The following is a 24,564-nucleotide window of genomic DNA, read 5'->3' on the forward strand; positions in this document are numbered from 1 at the left end:
AATGGTACTTGAAACTACACTGCTCCAATATATTTTGGTGGATAATCACGTGGCAGACTTTGATCCACATGCATGCATGCTCACTCATGATGTTTTTCTTTTAACACTGAGCATGGGATGAATCATAAACTTAAATTAAGCACATTATCACACATCACATAGACGTGTCGGTTGGCGTGGTTGGTAGATACTTGCCTTTCACGCCGAAGGTTGTGGGTATGATTCCCAGCCAGGACAGACATTTGTGTGCATGAACATGTCTGTTTGTCCTGAGTCTGGGTGTAATAATCTATATAGGTATGTATTTACAAAACAAAAGTAGTATATGTATAACCAGTTGTCTGGTTTCAATAGTACAAGCTCTGCTTAATTTGGGATCAGATGGCCGTGTGTGAATAATATCCCAGGATATTATTATTCAGGATATTATTAATACTAAATGGTGAATAGTGTACTTGCTCAATTCGGATCTACTTCCATGGGCCCTGTAAGTCGTTCAGTGGTTATTTAAAACAATATTTCTTAACATCGTGACTATTGTATCATATAGACAGTATAATTAATATATAATAAATAATACACAATAATAATTTATTTTAAGAACAATCTGGATAGAAAAACAACATATTTATCTATGGAAACTATGAGTCATATAACTTAAAATTAACCTCGTCCGCCCTTTTATTTCAAGGTCTGTTTATTTTTAAAACTGCCGTAAACAATCTAAGAGGTTTATTAAATTGTGCGTTAAAAGTATTACGAAATTTTCACATTTACTAACGATATGACTTATCAATAATGCGGGGTTCAGAATCGCGCCCTAAGGGACGCCTATGTACAAGATTATCAGTTGTGCCGTTATCGCGTTATCAGTGGCTATTTATCGCCCACCTTTACACTGAATTTCGAAATGTTGATAAGGTTTCACGACTGCACGACGGTTTTAAATAAAATCATCACCGCTGTCTGAAGCAGACGCTCTTTTAGGAAAAGGGCGTGGTGGGTTTTTGTTCCTGATTTCTGTGATTTTAGTGTAAACTCCTGTGCGAAATGGGTTTTAAAGTATTATTAGTAGCTGCGCTCCTCGTTGGTTGTGCGACGGCGCAAAATTGTAAGTACATAAATGTTATGTAATCGTATTAATATATAATCCAATGATATTGTATTACATTTAATCCAAATTGTTGAAATACAACATTTTGCGATACTATATCGCTTGTGATAATCTATTTATTCTATGTAGTTACTCTAAATTTGGGTTCTAGAATATATTTATTATATAATATATAAAAAAAAAAATTTTGTTCGATGCGTTCCATACGTAAGTAAAAGTAGCAATTTCATAATTGCTGTTAAGCTGTTTCATACTAATATGAGAAGACTTTTTTTGTATGTATGTTCAGCCTAACTCGGTTAGATACTAGAAGAAGCAGCGCATTTCGGAGAAGGTTTTAGTATATAATATTATAAGTAGCTACGCTTTGCAGTTTCTTTAAATTTAATCTATAGTATGAATTTCATGTTAATGTAACTATTAAATCCAATGAGCTGTTAAACGTAGATATGATGCTAATCGCTTCGTGCCGAGTTCAGGCGGCAGGTTACATTCGCGTTTGATGCGTCGATAATATTATTTGATTAACCTTGGAAATCGTTATATCCCAGGATAAAAGATAAGCTGTCGCCATATTGAATTCTTAAATATGTAACCTCGTGGCGTTTATTGAGTCCAGACTTTGTAACTTGCTCAGCGGTTTTTTATACAATAAGAAACGCGTCTGTCTGAATAACTGCTGAACTTTTTTATATAGTTCACCAATAAACAGGGTGATTAATGAGGTTGGTCTACGTGTATAATTCATTCAAGGTTTTATCTATTGTATCAGTCATATTTAATCGTCATGTCTGATTAAGATGTCAGAAAAAATAATGCTAACTCGCAGCTTTACTAGCGCGCGCTGTTAACCAATAGAGTTATATGTATTACGATATTATGTTATGTGTAGATCTATATTCTACCCGAGCTAAGTCGGAACGGGTAGCTAGTAATAATGTAATATTATTTTTTTATACCCGTAGATAGTATGAAAAACTTTTCATGTTTTTGTTTTTGTTTTTTTTTTTATATAGAATAAGCGGGTGGACGAGTATATGGGCCGCTTGATGATAAGTGGTCACCAACGCCCATAGACATTGGCATTGTAAGAAATGTCAACCATCGCTTATAGCCAATGCGCCAGCAACCTTGGGAACTAAGATTTTATGTCCCTTGTGCCTGTAATTACACTGGCTCATTCACCCTTCAAACCGGAACACAAAAATACCAAGTACTTTAATTTTTGCGGTAGAATATCTGATGAGTGGGTGATTGTGATAGTTCTCTAATTTTTTATATATTTGCGGTGCCCGGCTATCGATTGGTACTAGTTGGCGAGTCACCTTTGATATCCGCGTTGACTTTGCTAAATGGTGTCCTGACCTGGAATCCAAGCCTTGACTTGTTTAACTCAACATCTGATGTATTTCGCAAAACGGCAAAGCCCCGACTTGTTTAACTCATCACCTGCTTTATTTCGCAAAACGGCAGCGGAATACATACAAACTGTATTAATTAAGTAAGCAAACGCTTTAGATTCAACCTGTAATGTTTATTTATATTTTATAAACAAAGAAATATTAATAAATATTTCAATAAAACGTTACTCTTTTATAGAAATTTAGACGTAGATAGTATCACTAACGGTAAGGCTGTTCTGAACAATCTCGAAACTCACCGCAAAAACGGTCGTGAATTTCAGAAAGAAATATACGAAATTGACCATAATAATTATAACATTACAAGAATATACGTATCAAAATACTATATCAACATAAGTCGGTTGTCAATATTTCACGGGTGAGTAATGTGTGTTCTTATAGAACAGGACTGTTGAATCAAGCATAATATACAGACGAATGTTACCTGATTATATAGAGTTTATAATTCATTGTTGGATAATTTATACACTTAAAAAAATTCAAAATATCGTTTTATGTGCTAAATATCTGGCAGTATTTCATATCGGGTTTTGAAACATTTGTCTAGATAGACATATAGGCTGAGTCTAGTGCTGAGTCGGTGCAGAGACAATCGTGCCAGCGTCTTGGGTACAATGCCACAGGACAATCTTTTAGACGGCGTGTTTTTGCTATAAATATGTAATGTGTATTGTGTTAAATTATATTTATAAAAATAAAAAATAAATAAATGATAACGGATGTTATAAATCGATTGATTCCAGGTAGTTTCGAACACAATATATATTTATATATACATTGTAAACAATAGTAGGTAGATGAAAAAAAAAACAAAAATCCTGATTAGTTTCTTTCGCCGGTTATTATAAGGTTATGTGGTATTCATTTCCGGTGTGTTATGTATGGAAGTAAGAGGTTAAGACTATTTGTGTATTAAAAAGCGTCCGCCGAAATGCATTAAATTAGCGTGGCGCTCCAAAAGCATCAAGGTATCCTTCCACAATACAAATTTTGGCCATTATTGTTCAATTGTATATGTAGTATATCAGTTGTCTGGTTTCCATAGTACAAGCTCTGTACAAGCTTAATTTGGGATCAGATGGCCGTGTGTGAAAAATGTCCCAGGATATTGTTTTTATTATTATTAAATTGTTTATTATTTAATTGTTTTTAAAAAGTTTTATAACAGTTATCACTGAAATATCACTAAACGTATTTAAAGTTCACAGAAAGTAATTCACTCAACGATTTCTCAGGTTTTTAGGTTATGCTGACTAAATTATTTTTGTCTATGTAAATAGTTGAACTTTTGTAAAAAGCATTTCACTCATCACACTTCAACCAGTTTAAAACTGTTACGTTAATTCCGCATCCTGTACCAATAAAAGAAAAGCCTACCCTCTTAATTATCTGCATTCCATACAGAACTCACTTAACGTCAACGTTATTGAATAAGTAAATAAGCACGCACTTGGTACACTGTTTATTTTTGGCTATCAATAAGTAATAAAACATTTAATACTCAACGGTTGATTGTCAATTCCAACGGCTTTCTTTTTCTAACTCGGTAATTACCTGTAACATCGTGACCAAACCAAACCGTCTTTACCCAAAAGGGGAGAAGTTTTCACATACATATCGAAATATCGTTTAATAAATAGCTTAGATAATAGAACAAGACGAGAAATAACTAATAAGAATATTAAATATAAGTATGTTATTTAAAACAATTATAGCGTTTATTGTATGTAAATACATAGACAGTAATTCACTCAAGTTAAATTTAAGTGGTTTTATTTGTGCCATAATTTAATTGTTATTTGCTTTTTTGTTGTTTTTTGTGTGTTATTGTGTTAATAAATAAAATATCTTTTTTTTTAATTAGCAACCAGTACAGTGTGTCACAGATACGACAATTTATTATATTAAATGGAACTTATCGTGTGTGACGTCACACTGGCAACGCCTTGTTATATATTAGTCAATGGATACATACAATATTTAAACGATTTATTACTGGCATTGCGTAAACAAAAAATGTGTTCTCTTCGGTTTTGCAATAAAAGAAACATTCTTGTCAGTTTTTGTAATTGTTTGCAATTTAATAAAAAACAAAAAAATAGACTTGAGGCGATTGTTTAATTCAAATCAATCTTCAAGATCAATCATCTTCAAGAGAGATTACCCAACTTCGCAGGAAATATTATAGTGCACAAGTGTGTGCGAAAACACAAGTGCACTCTCTAATCCCTGACTCTCGTAATCCAAATAGAACAACAATCGGACACGACCGGAAAGAGTTCAGGCGTAGAACCAATGTCTTTACGTGCTTTCCAAAGAACGGGAGTGTACACACTATCAATTTCCAGTCTACGCGTTGCTGCCGTCGACAGAAAAAGTCAATAAACTTTTATTGGCCTGACCTGTTGTTTGGAACCAGGACCTCGGACTTACAGCCACTAAGCCAACGAAGTTGACAACTTATTAATAATATAACGCAGCCATAAAAGATTTACGAACAGAAATACATTTTTAAACTAAAATGTATGTCTGTCCGTTTTAAATTACACAAATGTGATAAATATTAATCACGTCTCATTAACAGTTCAATGCTTTATTTAATTTTTAATATTGCAGTGCCGCCACGATAATGTTATCCCCACATCTGCCCCACTATTGCGTCAATGCAACAAGATAACGAGTTATAATATGTAAACCCCAAACTAACTTAATCCAAATTATTGTATTTTAAAAATAATCAATTAACAATAATTATTTCGATCCGGTAATAAAGTCTTAAGTTTTACTTAATAGGACTTTGAGTAAGCCCATCTGGGCTACCCACTCAAAATATATTGTACCGCTAAATAGCAATATTTAGTATTGTTGCGTTCCGGTTTGGAGGGTAGCCAGTGTAACGATAGCCACAAGGGACATAGATCTTAGTGGCCAAGGTTGGTAGCGTTTTTGCAATTTTAAGTCAATATTTCCAGCGCCAATGTTTATGGACGATGGAAACCACTTACCACCATTAGTCCCATTTGCCCATTCTATCTTTTTTATAAAAAAAAAAGTCGATGATGATATATCTTTTTAAATATTTCACGAACAAATACCGCCATTGCAGATTGTTTAGTTTGCTATCATGAATCATCCGGCTCGCCTTAGTGCTTATCATGAAAAATAATTGATACAAGTCACATGACGGATAAAAGATAAAACTTACAAATATCACATAGTATATATTCTTGTATAATTTAATGTAATTCTAAATTCAAATTGATTGAATTTATTTACGGAAGGACCATTCTTAAAACAACAGAACAGCCATGTTTTCAACTTTTTGTTTATAATTCATATTATGCTTGACGGCGAAGAAAAATCATATAAATGATATAGATCAGTATTCATTCAATGTCTAATAACCAACAGTCATAATACACTGATTTTCGAGTTTTTAAATAATATTTATATAGCCTTGATAATAAACTAAAACAATTTAAAATGTATTGATTACCAAATATATAATAATTCAGTTATTAAGCTTATTTTATTTGGCACTAAAGTACATAACAACATTCCAACATTGCATATACCATGCAGCGAAGTATCGGTTGGTTGTAAACTACTGAACCACGGTTTATGCAAAACAAGGTCATACAAAAGTTTTCGATTAGCGTTCATAAAGTCCATGAAACAAAGCTATTTAGATCGAGAGTTACAGATAACAAAACGTTGTTACAGTCGGAAAACACTCAAAACGAATACGCAAAAGCCAAATCTTACAATGACAAAACATTGACAAGTGATTTTAATAAAGTAAAATGCGTCAGGCGTGGGATGATGATGCAGGTTGCATTGGAGCAGCGTGGTGATAAGCTCCAAACCTTCCCCTCAAAAAGGAGAGGAGGCCTTAGCCCAGCAGTGAATATTCACTTTTACCGATTACTACCCCTTTCCCCTGCTTCACCAATTCCTTTATTCTTTGTTTTAGATCGCATCTGTATACCAACGACCAGCACTCAAGTCTGCCGAAATTTAGACAACATCGGTAGTCAAGTGATTTGTGAAACAGTAGAAACCAAGTAAGTGTTTTTTAATTCGTCCCATCGCTTCAAGCTTGCCTTGATAGAACATAGATTTTAACAAATACCTTATCTTCGGCTAACAGGTAAGGTAACATATGCATGCGTCGAAGGAAATTCTGTTTATCGCAGCAGAAAAGCATTGTGGAACATGCTCTAAGCTTTATACTTGCTTTTAATTATTCCGTGTGGCGTGTACTAATACAAATACAAATAATTGTTTAACTCTCGAAGTAGTTGGAGGAACCAAATGATGAATAAATGTAGGTATACTTCTGAATGAATGTAGGTATACTGTTGGCCGTATTGGCCTTTACAGCGTCCCCGGGTGTTGGGACGAGTACTAGACTCCGCCTTGAATTTCGAGCCGTCTCGGGCTCTACATGACGTCCATCCTGAGGGTGTCTCCTACGAGATCACACCTCGGTTCAGGACGTAGTCGGAGGGGGATACAATCATATAATATTGACATTACGTATACGTACAATTACAAAAAACTTAGCCAGCGCGAATCAGAAATATCAAATGATAAATTAACGCCATCTGGAGTCAAACAATAACAAACAAATATATACTAAATAATGAGGAGACGTTAAAATATATACAAGTTATACCAGAAGATTTATCGCGTTACGGAGAAGGTTTAAGTATATAATATTATTCTATAAGTAACTGCCCTTCGCATATACCTTTATAGTAAGATTGTTGGCGTGACAAGTATGAATTTCATGTTCTTGTACTTATACTAATATTATAAATGAGAAAGTAACTCGAGTCTGTATGTCACGCTTTAATGGCTAAACCGCTGGACTGAATTTGATGGAATTTGGTATGAGGCATGCATAAACCTTAAGGAAGGTCATAAGCTAAAAAATACACAAGAAAATGACAAATATACATTCTAACGAATGCTTTCTTGTCTCCAGGGTAGACTGTGCCATAAAATTAGCGCGAGGAGCTGCTGATATCGGTATTTTCTCCGAGGAGGAAATAGTGCTGCTCGCCCACCAGCAGCCCACAGACCACCGGGTGGTGGCTTCCATCAGAGATGTATCTAGAACAGGTGACAAATACCAATATAGTTGTTACGGCTTAAACCGTAAACAAAATATTTGGGAAAATATATCCATGACAATTGAAAAAAAAGTTATGTTTTTGACATTTATTACCTTGTTAATAAATGGTTAGTTGGTGAACGTGTTTTCTTTATTAGTATAATATAATAATATAAGGCGTGGGATGAAATAGATTTGGTGACGAAGTCATCCCTATTTAAACTTAAGATCACACCTAAAACCACCAAAATTTCAAACAGACATTCTTTTAAAATACAGAATATTTTTTATATAAAAAATGGACATCAAAAATGTAACATTCTCTATATGAAACAATTTGTTTTTTCGATTCAGAGCCCTTCGCCTTTGAAGCGGTAGCGGTAGTACCTTTCAACCACACTGGTGGTCTTGATGGGCTTCGTGGTGGCAAATACTGCCACCCCGGCTTCGACCAGAACGAACAACGCTGGTCACCACGTGTCTTGAAGGCTTTTGAGTTGGCGGTAAGTTATAAGGATTTTTAGATTACCCTTAAAGAATTCTTTATACATATAAATATGTTTTGACGGGCCGGTTGGCGTGGTTGGTAGATACCTGCATTTCACGCCGAAAGTTGTGGGTTCAATTCCCACCCGGGACAGGCGTTTTGTGCATGAACATGTCCGTTTGTCCTGAGTGGGTGTAATTATCTATATAAGTATGTGTTTACAAAAGAAAAATAGAATATGCAGTATATAAGTTGTCTGGTTTCCATAGTACGAGCTTTGCTTAGTTTGGGGTCAGATGACCGTGTGTGAATAATGTCCCAGGATATTATTATTATATTTGAGATATTTAAGAGCATATCCTCATTGCTTTGAATAGACGTGTGAGTGTTTTCTTCGCAAACACAGGGCACAGGAATGTGACGTCTTAAGTTAAATATTCATTATGTATTACATTGGATTTATTACATAAAAAACTTTGTCATTGCACTCAAAATAAAACAAATAATGTGTATATATACATTGAGAAGTATAATTATCGACTTGACTATCAAATAATTTGGATGGTATTAAATGTGCGTTTTGGAATCATTTATTGGTGAAAGAAACCGGTATGTTTAATGCTGTCATATTTTTATCGGTGCAAATGTGTAAATTGGACTAACAATTGGGCTACTTTTTGCTAGTTACATACTAAGATTTAACTTTAAGATTTTTTTTTATATACTATAAATTCTATCTCAAATGATTAATTGAATTTGACTTTTATAGCTTATCTGATATCTTAAATTGTTGAACTCAATGATACGATAACTTTAATGTTATTTTTTTATATTAGTTTTAAGTTTGCATGTCAATTTTATTGACTAAGCATGTATGTATATGTATTAACAATATTATATATATATATATATATATATATATGTTTAATGTAATAAAAATAATATTATTTTATATAAATTAAGCTTATTTACGTTATGTAATATGATGCACAGGTCGCACGCACTGACCGTTGCCCATATACTAACACAGATAGAAAGACAGCTGAAGAGTTGGAAGTGGATACTTTGAGCCGGTTCTTCACCAGCGCCTGTCGCCCTGGACCCTGGAGCGCAAACAGCACAGTCGATAATGACCTTAGTGAGTATTGTATATGCTTGCCTTCTATTAAGTTGATGATGATTTTTTTTATATAGAATAAGTAGGTGGACGAGCATATGCCACCTGTGGTCACCAACGCCCTTAGACATTGGCATTGTAAGAAATGTTATCCATCGCCAATGATATCCTTCAACCGGAACACAACACACAGGCTTTATTTTACGTATTACCGCACCCGCACCTCTCCTGCTACTACAAGTATAGTAAATAATAATAATATTTTGATAATAATTTGGATTATTAAAAGGTTTTTTTTTTTAATCAAACTTATCGTTATTATTTACGCAGAAATCCAATCTTAGTGTTTCTCGAGTTAAAAAAGATTGAAAAATATGATTTAATATGTGTGTGTGGTAAGTGGTCACCAACATCCATTGACATTGGTATTGTAAGAAATGTCGACCATCGCTTACATAGCCAATGCGCCACGAACCTTTGAAACTAAGATTTTATGTCCCTTGTGCCTGTTGTTCATACCGGAACACAACAATACCGTAAAATATAGTACTGCTGTTTGCGGTAGGATATCTGATGAGTGGGTGGTACCTACCCAAACGAGCTTGCACAAAGCCCTAGCACAAATATAAAAAAATAAAAGGAAAAAAAATTAAAGAGCAGTATGCGATATATATGATCTCCTTCTGACTGATATTGGCCACGCCATTCTCAAGGGAGCCTAACCACGCAGACCGTAACCAAAGTATAAGTCGAACAGTTTTACATGCTTTCAGAGGCACGGTAGAGTAAACGTAGCCAAACTCCGTTCTCATTCTAAATATTCCCACGTTGTCATATTAAAGAAAAACATAGTATTCAATAGAATATAATATGCTTTATTGCACACCAAAAGAATGAAAACAGTTATATACACAAAATAAACTAGTAATGGTATGTACAAAGGACTATCTTATCACCATGAGAGCATCTTTTCCAGACGTAATCTTTCTCTGAAATGTTTATTGTACATATGTACATAGAGTGTTCTCGTCTTGTATACTTGCCCATCTGAATCATATGTAACATTGGAAATATAATGTTCTTAGAAAATCGCTATCCAAGTCTCTGCTCGCTCTGCGGTGAGAACGCCAACTGCTCCAGATATACCTTGGACATGGGAGTCGCGGTGGCCGGCATCCAGAACACCAACAGGCACGTCCAAGCGCTGGAGTGTCTCCGAAGCAACAACAACGGTACAGTCGCCTACGTCGCTTGGCAACACGTTCGAGAATTTTTTACTGTAAGTTGATATTTATTTGCGAGCAAATGAGCCGGCAGGTCACCTGTTTAAGTGACTAGTACCAACTTTTGCTAATCCCTTGCCAGCCTTTGAGGTCTGTTCCACTACTTGAACCCCGTATTGTAATTTTACCTTTATTAGTAAATGTGTAGTATTAAAAATTGTCGATAATTATTACTACGATAAATATCAAGCAGTAATAAAAAATATAAATTAGAAATACAATTGGAAGAACAAATTAATAACAGTTTCAGTTTTGTTTATTTATTTAACTTTATTGGTCTATAACAATAATTGTATACTCAGTACTGAAGGCGCACTAAACGCCCCTTATGCTGTAGCAGTAGGAATATTCTGTAAGAACAAACTCGAAAACCATATCGTGAAATGTTAGAATGTGATATGCGACATTGATTATAATAATAATAGCATTACAATACACACATCAAAATACTATATCACCATAAGTCGATTGTCAAAATTTCACGGGTGAGAATTGAAGTGAGTTATTACAGAATTCTTGCAGATATTCACAATAGGCTGCAATGCTCAAAAATACATTAAGTATATAATAATATACGATAACACATAAATAAGCACACATAGACGTTAAAAATAACAAAAACAAATTCAAAAATAAAAAAAATACAAAACAATAAATTATTCAAAGCGAGATATTTTTCAAATGATGATGATTTTAAGGAATAATAAGCTAAGACGCAAAATGGTTAATGTCGTGCCTTTGGCAATGCAACGCATTCCCTTAGAGTCGATTAAGATGGATCAATGGAAAATGAACTTTAAGCACTTTTGAAAGGTTAACATTTATATATATATAGACATTATAATTCATTAGATTCGCAATCCCCAAGACGCGACGTCATTCGCTCTGCTCTGCGAGGACGGTTCTCTGAGAGTGCTCACCACAGAGGTTTTGTCTTCCGCAACAGCGCCTTGTTCCTTCGTCAAACAGCCCTGGAGTACCATAGTGGCTTCCACGTGAGTAATGCAAATACTTAAGGATCACGGTTTCCACTGTTAGTATGGACAAGCCTGTCTGTTATGTTTTCACTTCGTGAAAAGAAAGCCTGTCTGTCATAGGCACCAACCAATCACCAATCCAATCGGCAAAATGCAATTACGTCATTACTTTGTAATGGTGTAATGGGAATCCGAAGCCATGATAACACCATAACGCCAGAACATGTAAGCCTATAACCGCTACAGTTAGCAAAATGTTACATTAGTCCAACAATTAAAACTCGTAGATGACGTCATCAGTTATCGTATGTTATTCTGCCTTGAAATAAAACTATGCAGACATAAAAATAGCGTAAATCAATGAAATAGATAATATACACCAAATACATGATCAATAACTCCGTAGATACATAATTATATATATATATATATATATATATATATATATAAGAAAAGAAGGTACTCACGAGATATGATGTAAATAACAAATCTTTCACTGACTTCATCTGACGCTCGAAATCTTACGCTTCGTTCGAAGTCTCAGTTAGCCCCTACCGTGTGAGCGCTAAGATGCTTACACATCAATCCAGCTCTAAAAGATCTCAAGGCTATCGTGAAGCAAAGTAAGTGTTATATACATGCACAAGGGTCTCAACTTCTTAGTTCCCAAGTTTGGTGACAAGGGGGATGGATTTGATGATTCATATTTCTCTCAGTGTAATGTATATGATGGTGACTACCATCAGATGACCCGTTTGTAAATCTACCTATTTACATTTTTTTTAAAGAATATGAAGGCGGACGAGCATATGGGCCACCTGATGGTAAGTGGTCACCAACGCCCATAGACATTGACATTGTAAGAAATGTTAACCATCGCTTACATCACCAATGCGCCACCAACCTTGGGAACTAAGATGTTATGTCCCTTGTGCCTGTAATTACTCTGGCTCACTCACCCTTCAAACCGGAACACAACAATACCAAGTACTACTATTGGGTAGTACCTACTCAGACGAGCTTGCACAACGCTCTACCACTAAATAAATAAAGTAAATGAAAAATACTCAAGCATTTATTCATCTTTCAGTTCAAATGCAGCAGCAGTCCAGGCCAATATGCGGGACTGGTGGCCGAACGGAGCTAGCCCTGGAGGCAACACCTGGCAGTCGGTTCTGTTCAGTGCAGTCATTGGTGGTGCAAATGCGCGTGTTACATTTGAAGATGGACTACCCACGCCTCAGAACTACACCTCAAACGGTCAGTGAGCTTGAAGTCACTAAGAGGGTTACGGTAGATATTTAGATTTGAGTATGATTATGATGATGGTGTCCTCTTGAGCGATTTCGGCCACGGCGGCCTATTTAAATTTAGACCACGGCGTAGAACATGTGCCCTATGAGTCTCATGGGACGGCAATCCGATACAACCGAAAATAGCAGCAGGACTAAAGGCTTCACATGTTTTCCGAGGCACAGGAGTGTACACATTTTTATATTCCAGACAGATTTAAAACTAAAAATATTAGTAATATATTTTAATTTTCAGTTCGCAACTTCACAACCATCACCGCGGCTTCCTCGTGCATCCCAGCTCGTCGCTGGTGTACAATCTCCGCTCAGGAGCACAACAAGTGCACTTGGATCCGTAGCGCTGCGTACACTCTGGGCATCGAACCGGCAATATCCTGTCAACAGAGAAACAACATCTTCGAATGTTTAGCCGATATCAGAGATAATACAGCTGACTTCACCGTTACTCCCTCTAATTATGGATATTTGGCTAGACAGTAAGTTAAGAATTCTATGTTAAAGGTTCTTCATCATCATCTTATACATAAAGATCAGTAATATAGAAATACGAGCCAAATTGACCCAGCAGATTAAAATCCGCGAAAGCACTAAATTTTCATCATCTATTCAATTTGTTTATAATTCATCTCGTACTTGTGTCCAATTTTACCGAAATTACCATTACTACCACACGTATATTTAACGATCTTCTAAGGCAAAGAAGACTTAGCCCAGCAGTGAGACATTCACTGTTTTTTTTTTCAAATATAAACAAAGTTAGCCCATCAGTCTCATCAATCCAAATCCCTGTCCACAGACACTACAGGCTGTCATCAGTAAAGCTGGTCCAGAACTCCCGCAGCAACCCGTTGGCGTTCACTCGCATCGCCGCCTTGCTCCGCGAGAGCAGCACGCAATCCATCACACGGTTCGAAAACTTACGTGGAAAGAAGGCTTGCTTCCCTGAGTTCGGAGGAATCTGTAAGTACAGGATGTTTTTCTAAATATCTCGTCTGAATCATTGTAAAGAGCTTTTATTTATTTTTTCTCATACTTGTGTAAAAACATTCTTCCGTACGTGATCTTGGAGTCCTATTTGACAATAAACTAACCTTTCTACCACATATAGATAATACTGTAGCAAAGGCATCGAGAATGGTAGGATTTGTGCTGCGTAACACGAAAGAGTTCCGAAAGGCCAGTACTAAAATTACTCTATACAATAGTTTAGTTCGGAGTATCTTAGAATATTGTTCCATCATCTGGCGACCTCACTATGCATGTCATATCTTACGGTTAGAACGAATACAGAAAAGATTCTTGTGGCATCTCGTTTTTGCTCTAAGAGATAGTAGCAGGAATTTAAGTTACGAAGACAAATTGCGTAGATTTAACATGTTGGATTTGGACAAACGCAGAGATTTCTTGGATCTGATATTTGCCGGTTCCACGTTTGTCCGGCCTGTATAATAAATTCAGTAATGCACTTGATGTATACAATGACTCATTAATTCAATTTCGCAAAAAAATAAAAAAAATACTTAAACTACCCTAAGCAAATATTAATAGTAGTTCATTTTTTTGTATCGTGTAGTTTTTTCGTTTGTATAGTATATGTAGTTTTTTCGTTTTTTTTTTTTAATTAAGTAAGTTCTCCGTTATTTAAGGTGATTGTTCTTTTTCCCTATATTTTTTTCTCTTTATGGTTTTATATTATATTTAAATTTTACATAGTCTAACTGATTTTAAGTATTTTAAGCACATAGTCTATAAGTTTTTAAATAAGCATGCAGTGTTTATCTATAACTAGTTGTACAATTGCGTTTGATATTTTGTTTATTTTAATTGTATCTATTGTAAGTTTTATATTGTAACAACTGTTGATAAACCTAAATAAAATAAAAAATAAAAAAAACATTCTGAATTATCGAGGTCTGAGTTTATATTAGAAAAATAGCCCAACAGTTCGTTTTTCGTAATTAAATATAGATTCTGAGTCACCCTTACCCCACAGTAATATACCATAGAGCATGAAATATCCAAATTATACTAATCGAGCAGTATCAATGTCGGTTAGCTATCTGACTAGTTGCGAAGATGAGTCTACCTAAAAATGAATTATACCGACATTTATTTTGTCAAAACTGAGAGCACTGTTGTTTTACAATAAGTACATAACAATTTGTCTTATTAGCGTTCAAAACCAAATTATATATAATTTACTTTTAGAAAATGTCAAAAATTGAAAATTAAATCCCTATAGAACGAATATTTATAGCACAGATCCAAGAAACTTCATTATATTAACGAAAACTTGTTGGATTATTTTATTAAAGTATGAAATACCAAGATCAATTTCCCTTTAAAACCGTAATGTTCAATCTTATATAAAGCATTTCTTCTATAAATGCTTAATACGAGTCGAAGAATACATTAATATTTTTAAGCCACATTGTACTATATAGATATACGAATGTTTGTGCAGCATACGTCGCGTTCGTGCGAGCCGCCCACGAGCGGTCCATCATCAGCAGCTCCGAGTGTGACTACGGACGTGCCGTTGGGGAATTCTTCGACAGCGCGTGCGCACCTGGAGCCATCGACAACTCCCACGCACTTACTGAGAGCGTGAGTACAAAATATACTTTATACAAAAAACAAAAGCCTAGATAGTACACAAGCTTATGGTGCATAAGCCAATTTATGGTAAGTCAACTTCCTCTATAGATAATGGCAATGTAAGAGTTATTAACCTGTTCGTATAACCCTTAAGCGATGCCATCCATGAGATTCAAGATGTCATATCTCGTGTGTATTTTCACTGGTTCACTTGCTCTTCAAACCGGAAGCAATACGAAACGTATTCCTGATTGGTAGTAGGATAAATGGTTTTCCAATGGTATTACCTAATGAGGGAAAGATTGCTTGCCTGAGGAGGTCATCATCCATCACCAGACCGGTCATCCTCTGTATGACCTTGGAAGTTAAGCAACCCCCTAGCTTCCACGGTCATTCGATAAATACGCCACTATATACATAAATATATTTATTAACTTTTTTTTTCAGACCTACAATGCGACCAATTTATGCAGCCTTTGCAGGTCTTCAATAACAGTTGCCGGTAGCGATTGTAAGTCAATTTTTAAGTACATCTAGACGAGCCGGTTGGCGTGGTTGGTAGATACTTGCCTTTCACGCCAAAGTTTGTGGTTTCGATTCCCACCCAGGACAGAAATTTGTGTGCATGAACATGTATGTTTGTTCCGAGTCTGGTTCTATTTATTTGTCTATATATAAGTATGTATTTACAAAAGAAAAAATAGTATATGTAGTATATTAGTTGTCTGGTTTCCATAGCACGAGCTCTGCTTAGTTTGGGATCAGATGGCCGTGTGTGAATAATATCCCAGGATATTATTATTCAGGATATTATTAGTACTAAATGGTGAATAGTGTACTTGCTCAATTCTGATCTACTTTCATGAGCCTAAATCGTTCAGTGGTTATTTAAAACAATATTTCTTAACAACGTGACTATTGTGTCATATAGACAGTATAATTAATATATAATAATAAATATTATTATTATTATTATTATATCACAAAGTTAGAGTTAGACACGTAATTCGTCCCCTGATTTTTTTAAAATTTAAAACACATAGGCAGACTGGCAAATGGGCCAACCGCTGATAAGTCACCAGCACCCATAGACATTGGTATTATATTAACCATTCATTATATCTTCATTATGACACCAACCTTGGTAATTAAGATATATCCCTTGTGCGTGTAATTATACTGGCTCAGTCACCCTTTCAAACCAGAACACAACAATACCAGGTACTGCTGTTTAGCAGTAGAATACCTGATGAGTGGGTGGTACCTATCCAGACGAGCACAAAGCCCTACCACAATTGATACATATAATTTTACCATATTTATTGTAATTTTTACAGACACTTGTGCTTTTGACGAAACAAATATGTATTACGGCACCAATGGCACGATATTGTGCCTCGCTGATCCGAAGTCAGACATCGCTTTTGTGGAGCTGCAGAATATCGATTGTAAGTTCTCTTTATTTAATACCTACCCCTTTCGGATTTACACGAGTAGAAGGTCCAAAATAAAAAGTTTATAACGTAATATAACTCTATTGGTTTTACGCGGCAATCATAAAGCTATCAGTTAGCATGATTTTATCGTTATAAATCAAGACTAGACGGTTGGCGTGGTTGGTGGATGCTTGCCTTTCACGCCGAAGGTTGTGGGTTCGATTCCCACCCAGGACAGATATATGTGTGCGTGAACATGTCTGTTTGTCCTAAGTCTGGGTGTAATTATCTATATAAGTATGTATTTACAAAAGAATATGTAATATATCAGTTGTCTGGTTTCCATAGTACAAGCTCTGTACGAGCTTAATTTGGAATCAGATATCCGTGTGTGAAAAATGGCCCAGGATATTGTTATTACTATCAATTTTACCACCATAATGAATATCATCTTTCTCGTGAATCACTTCGTCCATTGGTAAAAACCGAATAAAAATCCATTCGGTTTTTGAGTTTATCACGTTTAAACAGACAGACGTGGAGCCGGACTTTTTTTTATATTATGTAGTGATATTGATGTTATTTTGTTCGTAAACAAAAGAAGAAATAAGAAAAAACAATAAGGAAATAATACACTTAATTGTATTTAATTAACATACCCAAAATGAATTAGTGAAAAAGAGTAATTACCGAGTTTCTTACCGGTTCTTCCGGTAGAATCTACATTCGAAACCGGTGATAGCTTTACATGTTTGCTTTTATAACCCTACTCGAATAAGATTTTGATTCTGTTGTTTAGCTCATCTGCGTACAGCTGGATTGCAACCAACGGATGTCAGAATGCTCTGTCGGAACAACACGCTTGCGGCTACCACTGGAGTGTCTGCTGACCAGAACTGCCTCCTTGCCTTCGTAGTTGACTCCGAGGTGCTCGCTAGACGGTTAGTAGAATATTATACAATTGTAAGGGAGCAAATGGTTAGCTATCAAGAGTCCAATTATATTCTATTACAATCGAAGAAGGAGTAAAGATAAGCAAAGCTCTGCTGTACTACGCACTACAAACCGTTCTTGATTAATTTACCTTTATTTATAATGAACGTGGGTTCAAACCCGGGCAAGCACCTCTGAATTTTCACGTGCTTAATTTCTGTTTATAATTAATCTCGTGCTTTTCGGTGAAGGAAAACATCGTGAGTAAACTTGCATGTGTCTAATTTCATTGAAACTATGCCACATGTGTATTCCACCAACCCGCATTGGAGCAGCGTGGTGGAATAAGCTTCAAACCTTCTCCTCAAAAAGGGAGAGGAGGCCTTAGCCCAGCAGTGGGACATTTACAGGCTGTTACTTACTTACTTTACTTTTATTTATAATACAACACTATTCCACTAAACTAGTTATAACCACTTTAATTTAACATCCAAAGTTCCGATCACAACTCCGCGGACATAAAAAAGCCATTTTCTCGCAAATCCATTGTGAATACTACAGATTATATCTCGACCAATGATATCGCGTCAATTCAATATCAAAATTGCTTATTTGTCCATAATCCTTTTGTGGTTGGAATAGGCTATACGTAATTATTATTATATGTTAATTCTAAACTTTTTTTAAAATATTGTAATTGTAACCCTTATTATTACAGAAACGACCCTCTATTAAACAGTCTCAATGCGATGCTAGACACTCTAGACAAATACTTCGGGTACAGTGCTGCTAATGGCGCTCAATTAATCAACCTGGAAATGTACTCTCCATTCGACGGGATCAACGACCTGCTATTCAAAGATACAGCCATAGGCCTATCAGAGCCATCTAGTGAAGCAACAAGTGAACCAATAAGGAATTATAATGAACTGTTCCAGCACCTGGAATCTTGTACAGGGTCAGCTGCCCCCATGCCAGGGCTTGCGACGAAAAATTTCATGTCTTTCGTAACCCTGATCGTGACATCCCTTATCGCACGTTTACTTATGTTCTAAATATAAGCGTTTCGAAAGTGCTTAATGCCTTGAAAAAATAAATTTACAGATAAAATTAAGACTTACTTAATAAACATTTTTTTAGTTATCTGTGTGATTATTTTTTAAACAAAATCTTTTTTTAATTTATGATATTATTCAAATAATTTTATCTGTATTTGCATGACATTTAGATTTTTTAAACAAGGCATATTAGCTACTTTTTTTATTAGTTAAGTTGTATACATTTTTTGTAAGTAGTTTTAGCATTTCTTAATCGTATAACTGTATTATGTAATGTTTCTTTTACTTTCTAACACTTAATAAATGGTGTGAACGAGCGAAACAAAAATATGTTAGAGTAGATTATTGACAATCGAGGTTGTACGGTGCGTTACCTTAGCCTTATTCAAATGGGAAGAATTAAACCAAAAAGTATTCGCTGTCTGTATTGTTTATATTTTTATTATTTTATTACTTATATTTTTTTTAGAGTAGACATAAAATTAATCACAGACATATATTTTAAGTAAACACAAAATATAAGTTTTCGAAGTAAAAAAGGTTGAGACCTTAGAAAAATACAAAGCTACGCTATTAATCTTGTTAAATTATTATAATTGTAAATGTGGCCGTTTGAAGCAACACCTTTGCCTTTTCCAAGAGAAATAATTACACAAAAAATTCCTTTACTGCTTATATTATGATATTCGTTGAGTTTGTCTCGCATTTATCCAAATAAATTTAAATGCTTTTTATAATTAAGTGAGTGTGGTTTTATGTACTTAATTACAATATATAATTAAAATTAATAGCCGAAATTATATTAAATTAAGTTTAATATTTTAAATATTGTTCAGTAGTATTGAATCGTTAATTGTTACCACCGAAATATTGAGCCTGATAACTGTTGTACAGAAATAAACTAAATTTTATTCAAAATAAAGATATTTAATTTTAATAAATACATCTATTTTAATTTATAAAATTATGATATCGTTTATTTTTTATAGAAATACGATTACGATACAACATTTAAGATAACCGCACGCGTCGGCGTTTTGTCGCTGCCTGGCGTTTTCATAATTAAAAGCATGAGTTTCATTTATTGAATATAATTTCGGTTCATACAAGGGCTCGCATTGTATGTGTGTTCGAATGGTTTAAAATAAAATACATTTTTTTAATAAATTGTTTTATTTAAAAACTTGCTCTAAAAATTACAGATTACATTATTGTATACATTTCCCAAACGAAGAAGAAGTATAAATAAACAAACCTTTGATTTACATATTCCATGCGATTTGCGAGCTCTGCTGTATTATGCGCTACAAACAGTTGTCGACTAATATATCTTTAGTTATAATTCAAAACTATTCCACTAACTACTTATACTACTTAAATTTTACTTCCAAAGCTTTGATAACAACGTTTTCACAAATCCATAGTAAATATCATAGATTATTCAAGATCTCGACCAATGACATCGCGCCAATTCGAGGTTGATTATTTGTCTTTGATCCTCATGTGATTGAAATAGACTATATTTTGTTTTATTAAAACACATAGTAACTGCTACGTTGATCTTTGCTCCCTGATTAGATAAAAAAAAAAAGTTTTTTTTTTCAACAAATTCTTAGTACGATATATGAATTATAGAAAAATCTCATTAGTAGCTTGACATTTGGTTTAACGTCAGTAATGTGCCTTAACTTTAAAACTAAATACTAATTGCAATTAATTCCCTTTTTATATTCAAAACTATAAAAAGTACAAAAAATTGTCTATGGATCACATACTGACAGTCCACGTCAAGGCTGTGTGTGAGCAAGGTCTATGTCAGTTTTCAATCATCATCATTAAACGATTCAAAATTTGAAACCGAATAATCTCATATCATATGTAGCATTGGCAGAATATTTTGCGCTCAAATAGCGTAGATACACGCCAGAAAAGAGAAAAAAAGGTCTATGTCAATTGTCAGTTAATTCGGTGATAATTAATACGTGTAGTGTATAGTTGAGTGAACAGAACTTAAGAATATTAAATCAATATACAGAAAATATCGCCATTTTAGCAATTCCTAGAAACCATATTACAAACATTTTCCCAGTAAAAACCCACATTTGATACGTCTCCTCTTGCCTCACATTTACACTAGTTTTGCCTTATTCAAACGGAAATAATTAAGTCAGTATTGTTTATATTTTTACTATTTATGAATGAATCTATATAATGACGGTGCTATACAGAAAACTTTTCGTTAAAAATTTGGCTAAATTTTACTTGCTAGGTTTTAATAATAATAATTTAAATTTACATAACTAGTATAATTTTAATGCTATTTAATATAAATCAATTTATTTCTTATAAAGGTATATATTAATTATTTTTGTTTTTGCCACTATACTATTAAAAAAATAATAAACATACAAAATGATTTAAGACTCTATTCTCGACTTTTGACATAAGATTTCAAATAAAGTTTAAAAATAAACAATTGACAGCTTATGTCATTAACAAAAAAAGACGCAATATCGTGTAACTGTTAGACTTTCGATTCTGAAGAAAGTAAAACAGTTGTCAATGCAGTATGAAAGAATGATTTGCTATGATTTATCAATCCACCCAAACCTGCCTCTCCCGAGGACTAGCATGAGGACGTCTTCTGTCGGGGGTTCAATGTTGGGTGAAACACGATTTCTCCATGGCAGCTGCCTAGGAGTTGATGCTAAAAAGATATTTTTTTTTATATACAATCGCAACCAGATAGCTTATATATCATATTGATATATAAGCAGACCTGGGCTTAGAGAGTCACTTTGAAATTCGAGCCTTCTGAATATAGAGTAAATTTATATTATTTTTGTCTAGGTAGGACTCCTCGTCTAGCTGGGCCCCTAGGCTGCCTGCCTTGTAGGCCTAGACAAAAATCCGTGGCTGCATATAGGTTGTATCAATTCCAATTGAAAGCGTAAAGATAAACAAACCTTAAATTTACATATTCCACGCCATTTGCTAATAGCTCTGCTGTATTATGAACTACAGACAGTTCTTGATTAATATATATTTATTTATAATGTAACACTATTCTAATTTACTTGTATCCATTTTAATTTAGATTCGATAACAACTTTGTCGATATTTAAGAAACATTTTTTTCGCGAATCCCCAATATATATTATAGATTATACAAGATCTCCAATAATTATATCGCGGCAATTTACTTCTAGAGGTTCGAATCTATATATATATAAGCGAAATACTACTCATCACGAGGTCTCCTAACCTATCCGCCCGGTTGACTTGAAATTTGTCACAGTCACTCCTTCCCTGAAGTAGACGCTCACTGAGAACGGAATTTACGCAAATCATATCCAAAAGTTAGTAGACTATACATATCGTATGATATAATGAAGGTATACGACTGTGTGTGTGTGAGAGTTCAATCGTTAAAAACATTTTTTTTTATAGAATTGAAAGGCGGATGAGCATATGGGCCACCTGATGTTAGGTGGTCACCAACGCCCTTAGACATTGGCATTGTAAGCTCCAAACCTTCTCCTCAAAAAGGGAGAGGAGGCCTTTAGCCCAGCAGTGGGACATTCACGGGCTGTCACGGTACGGTGTTAGAGAGAGGGTTATTAGGTAAAAAAGTAGGCTTCGTCCGTCCTTGAGCTTCGTCCTTGCTTTAAAGCAAATTTTATCAAAATCGCTTCAGTGGCGTAGCCGTGAAAGCGTAACAGACAAACAGAGTTACTTTCACATTTATAATTTTTTTTATATAGAATAGGAAGGCGGACGAGCATATGGGCCACCTGATGGTAAGTGGTCACCAACGCCAATGTCTATTGGCATTGTAAGAAATGTCAACCATCGCTTACATCGCCAATGCGCCACTAACCTTGGGAACTAAGATTTTATCTCTTTCTGTCTCTTGTGCCTGTAATTATAGATATAGATTCGTTTTATTATATTTAATATAAAATATATACTTAAAACAATCTAATAAAACTCACCGCCAGATCGGCGCTGCGATCGCTATGTATTTGAGTGGGACGCACTGTTCGACCGGCGCAAGAGTGAGCAGAACGACAACAACACGTGCACAACAGCCAGGCTAACATATATCAGCGTTTGATATTTATCTAACCACGAGGAAAACTCTGTTTTGCAATCCTGAAAACAGTTCTTATTATATATTAACGTTATTTTTTTTAAGTAAAATTTTTAATTTCTTAGTGGTAGGTAGGGCTTCTGAATAAGAAGCTTAAAAGGAAAAACTATAACTTAAACTTGGAAATAAATTTATTCTTGCTTCCCTTTCTTATACGACGTTTGCCATTATTTTTATTAAAAAAGCCAATAATATTACTAAATCAATTTCATATTACTTACTTTTTTGTAGATGTAATCTGTGGTACAGTTGCTTGAGTAAATGACGTCACAGCATGACCAGGGTAATATAACTGCTCTGGTTGTTCTGGAGGCGAATGAGAATCTTTGCTCACATTAAAATTGGACCTGTTTTTACGCTTTTGAATCTTAACTACTGAACCGATCATCATGCGATTTTACATTCATGTAACCTTGGGAACAGAAAAGGACAGATATCTAACAGCCACAACTGTATCTAAACTACCTACATTAGTGATTAAAAATATTTATAAATGTTTCAAATGAACATGAAATATACTTAACTTATTTTATTTTGTTTTCTCTTATTTAATTTATAAAAATGTATATCGTTATATTTTTCTGAGTGGTAACTATCTTTTTAATATTTTTAATATGGCAACATCGTTTAAAAGGCGGTAAAAGGAGTTGTAACCTTAGATATCTGTATAGTACAATCAGCATCGTTCATAATATTAGTTATACCTAAACTTACGTGTAATTTTGATCGCAGCATTGAAATTGGACGCGCAAAGCGTGGTTTATAACACTGTCATGTTCCTGTAGACCTTTCTGTAAATATAATTTAAGAAAAAACGTTAAAATATTTAAGAAATGTACACAGACTTAGGTCACAGATGTCAGTGCTTAAATATACCAATGATTTAATACCAAGTATTATAACACGTTATTAACACTTTATCCTAACATAATATGAAATTATTGTAATTTGTACAAAAGGTAGATCTAATGCCTGAACGCTTAAATAATATTTAATAAAATATATAATAGTATTTATTATACGTTTAACAAGAATACTAATTATTATTGTTTGGCTGTAGAATTTAAACATTGTACGTATAATTAATATTATCATTATTTGTGTAGTGTGTAAGAAAACATTTTTTTTTTAATAATTGATGTGGTAACGACCCAGTCAGTCATGCACAATACCACAGGGAAAATAGTGATTTATTCAAAGGAAACTAACTTCCCTTCCGCCCTCAGTAATAATTGTACATACAAAAGTATAATGTCCTCCGGACCGATTTCGCCTACGGCAGCTTATTTTAAGAGAGATTATGCAAATACGCAGGAGATATTGTAGTGCACAAATGTGTGCGTAAACACAGGCGCACTCTCTGTTCCATAACTCTCATAATCCGGGTAGGACGACAATTCGACACGACCAGAAAGAGTTCAGACGCAGGCCAACGGCTTTACGTGCTTTCCGAGGCACGGAAGTGTACACACTTCCAACTTCCAGACTCCAGCATATTGAGAATTTTCGACAGAAAAACTCAATAACTTTTACTGGCCCGACCAGGGATTTG

General features: G+C 34.6%; 2 protein-coding genes across 3 annotated transcripts in view; one reads left to right on the plus strand and one right to left on the minus strand.

Annotated features, from left to right (window-relative positions):
- The window catches only part of LOC126779476 (uncharacterized), a 79,285-nt gene that overhangs the window by 26,834 nt on the left and 27,887 nt on the right, over positions 1-24,564 (minus strand). The gene's annotated exons all lie outside the window — the stretch shown is intronic.
- LOC126779466 (transferrin-like) lies at positions 921-18,944 on the plus strand. Its single transcript, XM_050503459.1, has 15 exons — positions 921-1,111; positions 6,512-6,602; positions 7,529-7,665; positions 8,012-8,160; positions 9,138-9,282; positions 10,347-10,540; positions 11,397-11,539; positions 12,612-12,781; positions 13,070-13,310; positions 13,631-13,794; positions 15,299-15,441; positions 15,880-15,943; positions 16,770-16,880; positions 17,668-17,809; positions 18,520-18,944. The coding sequence occupies exons 1-15, from the start codon at positions 1,051-1,053 to the stop codon at positions 18,854-18,856; spliced, it is 2,292 nt and encodes a 763-aa protein (XP_050359416.1). The 5' UTR covers positions 921-1,050; the 3' UTR covers positions 18,857-18,944.

The sequence above is a fragment of the Nymphalis io genome, chromosome 29, assembly GCF_905147045.1.
Source record: "Nymphalis io chromosome 29, ilAglIoxx1.1, whole genome shotgun sequence".
In the NCBI taxonomy this organism is placed as follows: Eukaryota; Metazoa; Arthropoda; class Insecta; order Lepidoptera; family Nymphalidae; genus Nymphalis; species Nymphalis io.

Coding starts and splice junctions, on each gene's coding strand:
- LOC126779466 (XM_050503459.1), top strand. CDS start 1,051: ATGGGTTTTAAAGTATTATTAGTAGCTGCGCTCCTCGTTGGTTGTGCG. Junction 1,112..6,511: donor TTGTGCGACGGCGCAAAATT/GTAAGTACATAA, acceptor TCTTTGTTTTAG/ATCGCATCTGTATACCAACG. Junction 9,283..10,346: donor CACAGTCGATAATGACCTTA/GTGAGTATTGTA, acceptor TAATGTTCTTAG/AAAATCGCTATCCAAGTCTC.